We start from the raw sequence: 12,829 nt of genomic DNA, 5'->3' as shown, positions 1-12,829 counted from the left end.
TTCTTGCAGAGTTACTGAATGTGATGTGAATGCCTGTGGTCCTTTATTAAAAGAAGATAGAGGAGCCAATCCAGTTTGTTTCTGTCTTCCCTAAAGCAGTTTTTCACAAGAAGTTCTACATAAACTTGGAAATGATGCAGCTTCATTGACAAAATATGGAGACAACCCTTTAAGTCAAAGTGTAATCAAATGGCTGTGCTGGGTTCTTCACACATACATGCACACACAAAGAGCTGTGCTGCTCCACATTCCATATACATACACACACACTCTAAACTGCTAAAACGTCAATATTTTCGCAAGGAACATGCATTATTTAAACATTTAAAATGTGCTGGGACATACTAAACTATCAGTTTAAAAGGTTGTACAAAAAGCATTTGTGTACAAGTCTCTTGCTTTTTCATAATGCTTAGACCACAATCAGGTTGTCACAAGAAATGAATTCTACATGTGTGCAGGCAGACAATGAATTTCCATAGTCTGTTTGTGTTGAAATTATTGCTACTGACACTTTTTTTGTTATTTTGATCCTTATTTTCAAAATAGTTCACAACTTGGGCAGTTGGTTTTATGCACAAACTTTGAACAGTTAAAAGCAAATTAACAATTATTGGTTTTGTTTTTTGTTTATTTGTTTTTCCTAATAACAATTTTCTATTTAGCTTTCTTTCCCTGTTGTAGAGAGCTGGCCCTCCTCCCTATAAAAAGTCTGTCTTGGTCCTCCAGGAAGGGAAACATTTCCTACTACAAATATTTTCTGACCTAGTTCTTGCTGAATCCTCATGAAAACCTCCTTTCTGAGAGATGATTATAAAGGTTGAGGACACAAGCCTTACCTGAAAATCAGTCCAAGGACTTATCAAGCTTATGACTAAAGTCTAAAATTTGACTGCTGGGAAAAATCCTCACTTCCCTGACCAACAGTACAAGAAGACCCTTCTGCACGGATAGTCCCAATGAATACCCTTTTCCTGTCTATTTCTGTGAGAGTGATTAATCTTAGACTAGAACCACTCTAGTTTCCCATTCTAACCTTTTGACTTAAATGGCTTTAATGTGGGTTACAATGTCTTCAAATACATAGAAGTTAACTGCAAAGAAAGAAGGGAATAAACCATTTTCCACAGGGCAGCTGCTGAAAGTTATGGCAATGACAGCAACTGGCATGTAATTTAGACAAAAAAGTTTTATAATATGGTTATTGAAGCCCTGAGGCAGATTGCCTAAGGGGATTTTGTAATCTCCGCTTTTTTCTGATTTTTAACAACTGTCAGAGTGACTTGATTATAGCTCACACCTTTTAGTAGAGATAGCTTAGATGATCTCTTATGTACCCCACAGTCTTATAGTTATGATTATATGTTAATGTTAATCCATAATACATTCCCACAACCCTTTGCACACAGACATACTGCTAAATCTTCTATCAGTTTGTCTTCAAAATAGTGTTCTTCTGTCTCAATCCATGATTTATCATAGCCTTGAAGAAAGAGATTGACAGCTCGATGCCTAAGAAAAAGAAAATTAAAAGAAAAGCTTTACATTTATAAGGAGAAAATCTGGTCAAATAGATTTCATTTAGTTTGGAGAAGTGCCCCTACATTACAGCTACTGCTTAAAAGGGAAGCTGAATTTCTACAGCAAAACGAGTCCAAAACATTCTATTAAAACTTATCTTTAGATTCAAATTCTCAAATTGAAACATCACTTTTTGATATGAGTTTCACAAATATTAACGTAATAATGATTTCAGTAACAAATAATAAGTAGAACTTTAAAGAAATTTAAACACTAGTGCAAGATAAAAGCATTTTACCACATTATTTAATTTTATTTTGAATAAGAAATGTTTTCATATAATTTTAATTTCAGTATGATAACAGCAATAGATAGCATTGTATTGTGCTCAAATAATTACATTTTTTGAATGTTCAGGATTAGACTCACACATTTCAAATTATAAACCAACTTTTTCCATGAAATTAAATATCTGGTGAGGCTAGGGGAGAGGGATTAAGCCAATGATGAGGTTTACAGTTTTGTGTGTTTTTTTGTTTAGTTGTTTTTGTTGTTGTTGTTTGTTTCATTAAGAATTCAATACAAAATAGACTGTGTGATAAATATGTCTCTATGAAGAATGTTATCATTATTCCTAATTCTTTAAAACAACTCTCAATTGCACATACTGAAAAGGAAGATAACTGGAATAACTGAATTATTAAATAATATAATTGAAATATATGGGATATTAGTTATGTGCAGGTGATCTATTTGTTATAAGTAAGAAGAGCTACAGATGTAAATATATTGGTTCTATTTTCAACTATCAAGACAGCCTCATTTCAGGATGGTATGACATCTCATGCCTTTGTGCTTAAACTCACCCTACTAACTGTTTTAACAGTAAAAATATGCATGCTTCTGAGAACAAAAGAGAATTATATTATGTTGAATATATCAGATACATGTTCTTGAAATTATTTTCAGCAACTGCATGAAAAAACAGATTCCTTTGCGTTTCTTGAATATTCTTTCCTTCCAAAATCTCAGGACTCACCTGGCTATAGATCCTAGCCTCCTTTAACCAGGAAAGAAGAAAAAGGTGTGAAGCTACAGTATATGCATAATTTCCTAGTAGAAAAAGAACACTCTGCTCTTATCAAAAGTGCAGAGTAAATAGACAAATTTTTAGACAAATAATGTCAATTTATTTCCTCTATATAGAAAATGTAGCATCAAATATTAAAGGTAACTCCCCAGTTCAAGAGCTATACCATATCTTAGGAAGACATTTATCTCCAAAGATGGTACATGACCCCAATATATCCATTTCTAAATTTATCTCCTGTGAAATATGTATACTTTTCAAAAAAGCAAACACACCAGAAAAAACAGGTGGAAAAATGTCAGAAGGAGAGAACCACAAATTTAAAAATGTATTTCTTATTTTTCTTCAGAACATATACTAGAAGAAAGTAATAAGATCTACTAAAAGAAACATACAGTGTACATTACTGCATAGTTTCCCAATTATTGGTTTGCATGTCATTCTTCATTCAGATCTCACCAAATAGAATTGTATGAGCAAAAACACACATTTGTATTCACATTTGTAAATGATAAAACAAATATAGCACTTACCTTGGTAGATTATATAATGGTGCCATTCTAAAGCAGGCAACCACTGCTCTTTTCCTCTGTTTAGACAGCAGCTTATGCCACACTGCTTTTTTGGACCGCTGAGGATGTTCAACCTGTTACATAAAATATATATGGAAAAATAAAGAATATGGCAAAGTCTCCACTGTCTGGGCATAGTAATAATAATAAAAATGTTAGATAACATAAATCAACTGGAAAGATAAGAGAAGAATAAGAAATGGAAAAACATGTTCCAGACAGAGTTCATTCAAGTGGTCAGTCAAATTGTAGAAATCCAATTTAAAAAAAAAAAAGTAAAACTAAAACAAAATTTCCCTTTCCTTTTATGGTATATTTATTTTCTTTGTTTACTTAATCCTACTTCTTAGGTCTTCCAGATGGAGTATTATTATCTTGAAACCATCTGCCAGGAAATCTTATATTTTATTACAAAGAATATCACTCACTCTTCCTTTGGTACACTACTCTTTGCATAGCGTTAAATTGTACACTTTCACAGAGGTGTACATGTACAGGCTCAGAGGGAGTCTTCCTAAATACTATTAAGTGCTTATTTGTAATATTTACCATGACCAGCTACAATGGAAACAAATTAACTTTAAAAGTGAGACACAGGCACAGACTCTTAGTTAGAACTAAATCTCTTCCACGAATCTAAATAGCTACAATGAACATAAGATATTCCAAAATATCTTATTCAGCTACATTTCATAATGTTGCAGATCTGCTTTCAGATTAATTCGCTTTCTGCCTCCTGGCTTTAAAGTAGCATGAGATAAGATTGGGTCTGCTTTATTCTCATATTCTTTCATTTTCCTTTGTTCTACCTTCTACCCTAGTTTCCATCAGAAAATCAGAAGTTATGGTCCAAAAGACCAACAGTACATAGCCTGACTGGCTGGGAACTTTGATTCCAGGCTGTGCTACAGATGATTCCTTTCACATGGTCTATTCACAGTTTTTGCAATTTACTTTACATCTGCTCCATAAAGTTTGATTTGATTTAAGTTACACTACTCCTGTAATGTTGGGATTGTTTGGGACAGGTTGGGGAAGAAGAGTGGTTTGTTTGTTTTTTCAGTGGTTTGTTTTACAGACTACTGGGCTAGTGGAATAATATCCTCTGTCTTCCAGCACCATCAAAAGAAATCTATGGAAGTTAGCATCCCTAATCTGAAAGATTCAGTGATTCTGGCTAGTATTAAAATAAAACATTTTGTCGTAGAATATGAAGTGATGATGATGTTTATGAACAATGAGTATTCAATCCACACATACATGTAGTTATCAAAGAGGACTTCAGCAGTTTATTGAAATACCAAAAATTACTCATAGTTAAACAATAAGCATTTAATTAAACTGACTAAAAATACCGCATTCAGTAAAATTGGAGAATTACACTTGTAAGATTAAATGGCAGTATTCTAAAACACGTTTTTTTTCAAAATATAAAACACAAGTGAAAAAATTTGTTATTGATGAGAAAAGATAGAAAAGTATTCACTGCAAACATATTTACAAACACAAAACAAAGTCAGTGCTAACAATTTAGAAGTCAGACAAATCCAAATGTGAAAGTTAGATAGTTAGTAATGTCTTCAAAAACAAACTCTCTATACTTTCCCAAAAGAAATAGCCTCGGCCTACACAAGCGGATCTCTGAAAATAATGCAAACAAATAAATTAGTTGTGCAAGGAAAGAAAATACAAACAAATAGCTGAAGTACTGATCCTTCCAAGTGCCATAGGGAAAGTGGCCAGAGTATTTGTATATGAAGAACAAAGAACTACTACAGTTTATCACAGAAGCAGTCCCAGTGATTATATATCCATTATTTCTAAAGACACAGAATTACCCATTCAGTGACAGAAGCAAACAGCAAAGCAAAACAAAACAAAACAACAAAAAAAAAAACTATACCTGAGCACTTGCCTATAGAAGAGAAGTGAAGCTGTGGGGCCAAATCCCAAAACAAAAAGTTTCCAAGTACACAGAATAAAAGTAGGCAGCATTTACCTCATTAAAACTATTGACATGAAACATCCATATGGTATTTTGAGGGAAATCCAGGGTATTCTTATTTTTTATTGAGGGTATTTTGAGGTTCGGTGAAATTGATTCTGGAACAGAACTCTTTCTCTAGTAGGCTAACATGATTGCCGTGCTTTTACTACACATTCTATCACTTTTTTATTTGATCTACATGCATTCAGTAGCAGGTAAACTTTAGTGACTTCCTCTTTTTCATCTTCTATTCAACTATGTAAATCTGCTGAATTTGCCAGTCTGCAAGGCTGGTAAACTATATAGAGAAGATGTGTGAGAAAAGAACAACTGGGATATATGTTATTACATATATATTACATCAATATACTGTATTGTATTGATGTATTTACATCAATATACAGTGTATGCAGGATACCAAGATTTCTGAGAGTCACTCAGCAAGCAAGCAAGTACCACAAAGTATATACAAGTACTTCCATATGTCCCTCAGATTCCTACTTGACTGAACCAGTTGCCTCTTCAAAGTATGGAAGCTTCCTTACATGAAAATCTGTGCCAAGCTTCTGAAATCAAAAAATCTAGTAAGAGAGCAAGACAGCCTTGAATTTTTAAGTATTCTTTCAAAAGGGAAAAAACAAAACAAAAAAAAGCAAATTTTATGTGCGATCACTTAACAGTCTATGGTGCAACCAGCAGTGCTTATCTCTGCCACTAGAAATGCCCTTAAGGTTAATATGCTGCTTCTTCAGTATAAAAAACAAAATTAAATTAAAATAAAATAAAAATTAAATTAAAATAAAATAAAAATAAAATAAAAATAATAAAATAAAATAAAATAAAATAAAATAAAATAAAATAAAATAAAATAAAATAAAATAAAATAAAATAAAATAAAATAAAATAGACTTGCAACCACAGAAAAATATCTGAAGTTAAAAATACAGTTCAGTAAGCAAAATGAGAAAATTAAACTTACTAAATAGTCTTTGATTTGTAGGATGTACTAACATAGAATTTTTTAAATGTCAAAATTTAGCAAATTATTTTGTCAATTGGAAATTCTTCTTACATTTTTTCTAATTGGTATACAGTGAATAGAGAAGTCATCTTTCAAGCCATCTCACTGTCCAGCTTCATATAGTTAAAGTGTGCAAATTCTAATCAGATATTCATGTAGCCAGTTTAAGTTTCTTTCTAATTCCATAATTCAAGTATCTCGAATAAAGAAAAAAGGTTGAGAAAATACATTTTTCAGGTTTTTTTGTTTGTTTGTTTGTTTGTTTGTTTGTTTTTTTAAATCACATTTCATGCTCCACGGACAATTTTTTGATCACTTCCTGGTAGATGCAGTGCACCAGAAGGATGCTAAAACATATGTATCACCAGTCCTTTTCCTCATAAATGATTGTTGGAGCTGCTGAAAAAGCATTATATGATTGATATGACCACAAGATATTGGATTAAAAACCAGAAAGGAAAGCATCTGAACAGTAGCCACCAAAAGGAAGAAAAAATAATATAAAGTTAAATTCAACAGATGAAAAGTACAACGGAGAGGCTGAATGCTTTTGTTTACAATAAGAGGCAATGTAATTGAGAAAATATGTCTCACCTGTTCCAGATGAAAAAGTACATTAGCTATATCAAGAACTCTTTCCACTGTCTTCTCTGGATCTGAGGAATCTTCATTCCTGTTTGGTAAATCTTTGTAAAGTGCCATCTGCCATCTAATGGCGGGATCCTCAAGCTGCAGGAGAAAGATTTCACGTGTAACCATGGCAAAATGTACCAAATGTAAGGATAAACAGTTTAATTAGTACAGAAACGGTTTCAAAGGACAACAGAGCATTTTATATTGCTAACCCGTACCTTTACGTGGCTAACCCATAAGGTGTCCACTATGTTGACTAGGAGAACACAGGCAAATAAGACTGATTTGTGCAAGGTTTGTTGAAAGCTTCCAGAGGACTGAAAGTATTACAATCATACAAAGAGCAAATGATCATGGGCCAACAAATGGCACTGGTACCAGTGATGAATATATTATCTGAGGAAAAGTAATGAATATGAGGTAGAAAGAGGCACAACTTTATACACTGACTTTAATTATTATTAAAACAAATAATAATGAAATTGTTGCTTTGTTATGTGTGATTACTTAGCTTTCAGTCATGGAAATTAGTCATGAAAATAAATCTTATCTACATCTGATTTTTTGGATTTAAGCTTTTTCAAAATATTAGAAAATCCTTATTTAACTGATTACTACCTAAAAAAATAAAGGTTAATTTATCAAAAAAAAAAAAAAAAAAAAAAAGTATTTTCTTATTAACCTACAAATTATAAAAAACAGTATGAAGCAAAACATTTTTCTCATTTTTCTCTTTACATTTAATTTTCTCCATTTTGGTGATTTGCGATTCTCAGTTTTACTATTATCCATGTCTTCTTTTTTTTTTTCTTTTTTCGGTTTATTTTGTCTCCCAGTGCTTCTCCTATTCAACACTGATGCAACACACATTGAAAGCACTATTTTTTGTGCCAATAGCACTAAAGACATTTGCAATGTGAAACCCATTTTACTGAGAGCTGTGACCAGTGATCTATTCCTGACTGTGCAATTTAAGTGACACTGGCCTGGATTCCCAGAGCATTTGGGAGCCTAAACCCCATGGATTTGAATAGGGCTTAAACTCAACACTTACTTTTCTAAAACATCTTTGTGAATCCAGATTTCATTTTGTGCCTAGAATGAGACAATAACGCTAATTCACCTCCATAACACATCTTAAAATACACGGTTTACTGAAGTTCCAGGAATAATTATAAACTTACACAGTCGCTCAATAATAGCTTATTATAACCTAGAAAGCCACAATTGGCAGGTTTTTCTTCCACCTTTCGGATTTTCCATTTCTTAACAACTGTCACATCCACAGTCTTTGTGTGAGTATTTGACTGGATCATCATGAATGGATAGTCCACAAAAGACTTTTTATGCACAGGCAGAGATGTCTTTTGATCAGAGGACTCCTCACATTCTATCAAAGTACAGCTTTTTTGTATAGGTAGTTTTCTAAGGGCATGAGTAGTTGACATTTCAAGGTGTGAATTAGCATGGCTGGAAGAAGATTTTGGTGACTTGAGCTTCATCCATGTCAAAATGAATGCAAGTTTCGTCATCAATTTCTTGAAATAAAAGGCTCGGTACTGAGTAACAGCATGCAGGCATGCAAGGAAAGGAAAGACAGAAACAGGGTGAAGACAAATGTAGACAACGGTAGACAAATGCATGAAATAGACGCTGAAACATTTATAGATAAAGATTAAGAAGGATGATTCTTAAACAGTGCAGTTTTCCAAAAACAAAAAATTGAGATAAATCACATATTAGCTCTAGCACAAATGACAGAACACAGTGTCTGTGAAACAAAAGTGGTCAACAGAAAACATCATTTAAAGAAAGAATATTGCTATGGTAATATTGCCGTGCCTGGAAGAAAATCAGACTTTTGATAAAGTGATAGCTTTCCTCTGTTTTGAAAGTCACCTTACACAAACACCATCACAACTAAGTTACATTATTAGCTGGTCACATTAAATAATAATTGAAGACCATTTGTTTTACATTGCTTTTATGTATAACTCCATTGGATAAAAAAGGGTGGTATATGCACAAAATACATTGGTATTATTTTTCCTAGCAGGAAGCATGATTTTTTGACTTTACCTGACATGTACTCGATGTACAGTCACATGATACAGTGACTAAATACTAATGACATCACAGAATCATAAAGTAACCAACTGTAAGTAACTACTAAAGTTAACATTAGACATAACTATAAATTATTAAATTTTAAATTTAGCTCTAATTTGAACTCTGAAATATGTCAGTAATAAATGATTCAAGAAAAGATATATTTCATCAGGAACAAACCACTCAGATAATAAGCCACATAAAGATAATATATGTAACAATAAAATGGAGTTTTGAAGTCTAAAGAATGCTCTATTTTGTCCACAGTTGAGTGCCTACTTTTCACATACAAGTCAAAATCGGAGCTTTTCATAACTAGTGAAGCTAGGATAACATTTCACAATAGTTATTTGTCTTGGTTAGCTAAATCATTCTAATCCATATTAGAATGTCAACTTCCTCTGGAAAATCAATTTACAATGAAGAAAATCCAGAGTCACTCCTGATAAGTTTACAACTTGAAAAAATCAATAAGTACCTTGGATTAGCTAAGATTATTGACTTCTTAATTATTAAGGCACTAGTAATTTCATCAGTTTAAGAAATTTAGAAATACTTTTACTCTCACATTATAAACAAAGGAGGCTGTATGTTGCTGAACAGCAGCCAATTTCTAATTAAATCAAAGGAAATTTCTCAAGAGGAAGCACAGGTAAAGTTATTAAGAAGTATCACTACTCCAAGGCAACAAACCAGTAACAGACAGAAACCTCTTAATAGCACTATGTACAATATAACCCTAAATAAACAAAATAGAAACTGAAGAGGAAACACTTAAAATAGGAGGACAAGTCCTACACAACAGCATGAAATGCCAGGAAGGACTTTACAACTGGGTCACTCATAAAATGGCAATATATACATACTGAAAATGTCAGAATAGAAATACCTATCTTTATCATGAAGTAAATATTGCTCAAGTTCACATATAAAATCACAATACATTTCAGGTTCAGGTGTTCATAGTGTGTGTCACTGCTTAAGTATACCCATATATGTTACCTATGAAACATACCATAGATCTTTATAAATGCTCCGTTCTTCCTAGTATGGAAGAATGCCTGTGTGGATTCTTTTGCTTTACAGTACACAATAATATTCACTATATATAGATAATTATTTCAAGCTCTTTTTTAGGATTTAACCAAATCTTTCATAGTCAGAGGTGAACTTTCCTATGTGTACTCCATTTAATTTAAAGCTATTGGACTTTGATTTGTAATATTTTATGAGGAAAAGCATTAAACATTAGCTTTGCAAAATGATGCATCTTCCTGTGAGCCTCAGAAACCCCAAGCTCCATATAATCTTGCGATAGAGAAAGCAGAAGATAGGAGAAAATCCTGGAAGAACTACCTCACATCCAAACCATTTAAACAAACAAACATATTGCCATGTACATTGCAGTGGAATCTAGACGTCTAGATGATTCTTAAATACTATTTCAGGGAAAAAAAAAAAAAAAAAAAAAAAAAGCCCGATATCCAACTCACTGTTTTTTTGTTTTTCCTTGTCATCAATTAATGACTACGGCAAATCCCTGATGTGAATCAAACTCTTCTGGGGGGGAAGTGTAGGGAGTAGGTAAAGGATAATGCTAGGTAAAGCAAAATCCATGGGTCTGATTGCTTTTTCCTTCAATACGTCATTTTATTCCACTTCCATATTCTGACCTCTTCTTTGCCATTATTCGAAGCATTAAAGAAAACAGTATGGTTACACTAGGCCAGTTCAGGACTTCTCCCCTAAGGCTATTCATCTGGCACTAACTTGAATTCAACTAAAAAAAAAAAAATCTATACTTCTTCCAAAATGCTTTCTTTTCTGTGGGCTGCAAAACAGGGACAAAATATAGCCAAGCAGTGATTTTCTACTTTAGAGTATACAAAAGTGGCAGGTTCCCTTTCCCTCTCACTTCAAACAGATATAAGTTAACACTGAGCATTTTTCAAATTCTACCTCAAACAATCAGAAGGTAGAGTTTAAACAGTGATAGACCACGCTCAGCTTCTTATTGATGGTGCTAATTGGCAGGGATTCAAAAGGTCACAGGATATTTTATATAATACATATATAAACACATTAAAAAAACTCATATTTAACCACTGAAATGAAAAAGTTACTTGACAGATGTGAAAAGGGGATTATGAGTTATCCTAAATAACTGATGCAGGCTATCATTATATGAAATGTGATAACAATGAATTCAACAGAAGAAAGGTCGTGTTTAAAAACTGCACATAAATTACCTTGCCCTGGAGATGAAGATTACTGCGTATGATGTCTCGTACTTCATCCTCAGTATCTTTCTGTCAACAAATTACAAATTATATAAATTAGGTATAGAAAGTAATTAAGAAAACGTATTGTTAATATAAATGTCAAGCTTGGGTTTGGTCCAGATGATGAATAAAACTGACAATGAGGAAGTGAATAAAATTTCTGTGGTAATATATCTTCTTGTGTGAGACCAAAGCTAGCCATATCCAAACTCATAGGAACGAGTTCTGGATACCAACATTCATATTTGTTCACATTAAGTCATTACACTGAATAAAGGTTTGAATTAAAATTATTACCTTACGGATATCTAAGTATATACCCATACAAACACACACGCATACTTTGACCAAATGAAATCAATACCATTAACAGAACTATTTCTTACTTTATAACACAACAGAGAGCATAGCCTTTTCTGATTTGATATCAGCTTCTTTCAGATAACTTTTATTATTTAAAAACATCCAGTTCAGTTGACAAAAGGTCAAATAGCCTGCTAGTTTGTACAAAGCTTCACAGCTTGATGAGGAAGTATATTCCAAATTACAATCACAATGTTGCACTGTGTGTTTATTCCTAGGGAATACTTTTAAAACAGTAAGAACGGGATCCCTACAGAAATTCTTGTACTCACATGGGAAAGATCAAAAAGAATTATTTATGCTACTTGACTGTGAACATAGGAAACAAGTAGTTCTTATATGCATTTCCTAATGAAAGTTTCATAAAATATAACAAACATAATTTAGCATTAAACATTAAGAGAGAGAAATAACTGTTTTTGGTTAAGAATGTCATCTCTATCCATTTACTGATCATTTAGAAAATAAATACGACCAAATTGAAACCTTTTTTTTGCCTTGAAAATGAGAACATGTAGATTGCTATTTACCACTGCCACCCATTGTGCCTTTATTCAACAGAATTATAGTCTTGACTATGAATAATAATTCTATATATTCCCACACTGCAACATTAAAATGAAAAAGATTATAGATCAAATAGAATTAATGTGAATGTTCCACTTCTAATGCTAGCCTTAAGTTTTCATTTTCCAGGCTGAAGACTGGAAAATAACAAGGTCAGACATTCCATCTGGGAAGTAGAAAGGCAGAAGAGTGAAGTCCAGCAACACTTCTAGGATACCGGAATATCTTCTGTTTAGCCCTGCTTATCACGAAATAAAGTTCAGCATTTCCTGAAATTAGCAGATTGCACAGTATGTGTGTCGTGCTGTAAGAACAAAATGGGAAAAAAAATCAAAGAAATTCATTAGTAAAATATTTATTCCTTCTAGAAGTGCAACAAGTGCACCTACCATGCTGAATCGGTTTTTGGCCAGTGCAATTAGTTCTTGATCTCCAGGGGCACAAATATTTAGGCCAATGGGAAGTAATCTCTTCAGTGCTGCCACAATGAGAGAGGTCTGCATAGAGTACCGGTCACCTTTCCGCTTCATCTTCTTCCTCTCTTGGTCAGAAACTGCTGCCTGCAGCATAAAGCAAAGATGGAAAATAAATTAAAAATGAAATTTAAAAAATATATATCCAATATTAAATAGATAGTAGCATTGTCTCTGGCTCGACAATTTCCTTACTGCCTATACAGCTGCA

The 12,829-nt window shown here is 32.9% G+C and overlaps 1 protein-coding gene across 13 annotated transcripts in view; it reads right to left on the bottom strand.

Annotated features, from left to right (window-relative positions):
- Positions 1-12,829, bottom strand: part of RYR2 (ryanodine receptor 2) — a 413,797-nt gene that overhangs the window by 59,948 nt on the left and 341,020 nt on the right. For 10 of the 13 annotated variants that reach the window (XR_014317119.1, XR_014317120.1, XM_082756060.1 and 7 more), the window contains 6 exons: positions 12,535-12,705; positions 11,183-11,242; positions 6,786-6,920; positions 4,790-4,824; positions 3,145-3,258; positions 1,416-1,512 (listed from right to left, as the gene is read on the bottom strand). Coding sequence is in view for 11 of the 13 variants with exons in the window: in XM_082756060.1 (XP_082612186.1) it covers positions 1,416-1,512; positions 3,145-3,258; positions 4,790-4,824; positions 6,786-6,920; positions 11,183-11,242; positions 12,535-12,705 (612 nt within the window). In the remaining 2 variants the exon portion in view is untranslated. The remainder of the gene's footprint in view (positions 1-1,415; positions 1,513-3,144; positions 3,259-4,789; positions 4,825-6,785; positions 6,921-11,182; positions 11,243-12,534; positions 12,706-12,829) is intronic. The other 3 variants (XM_082756062.1, XM_082756064.1, XM_082756059.1) reach the window with 1 other exon arrangement.

The sequence above is a fragment of the Aythya marila genome (genome assembly GCF_965140915.1).
Source record: "Aythya marila genome assembly, chromosome: 3".
Taxonomy (NCBI): Eukaryota; Metazoa; Chordata; class Aves; order Anseriformes; family Anatidae; genus Aythya; species Aythya marila.
Note: the sequence above shows the minus strand (reverse complement) of the source record. Positions and strands in the feature narration are given on the sequence as shown.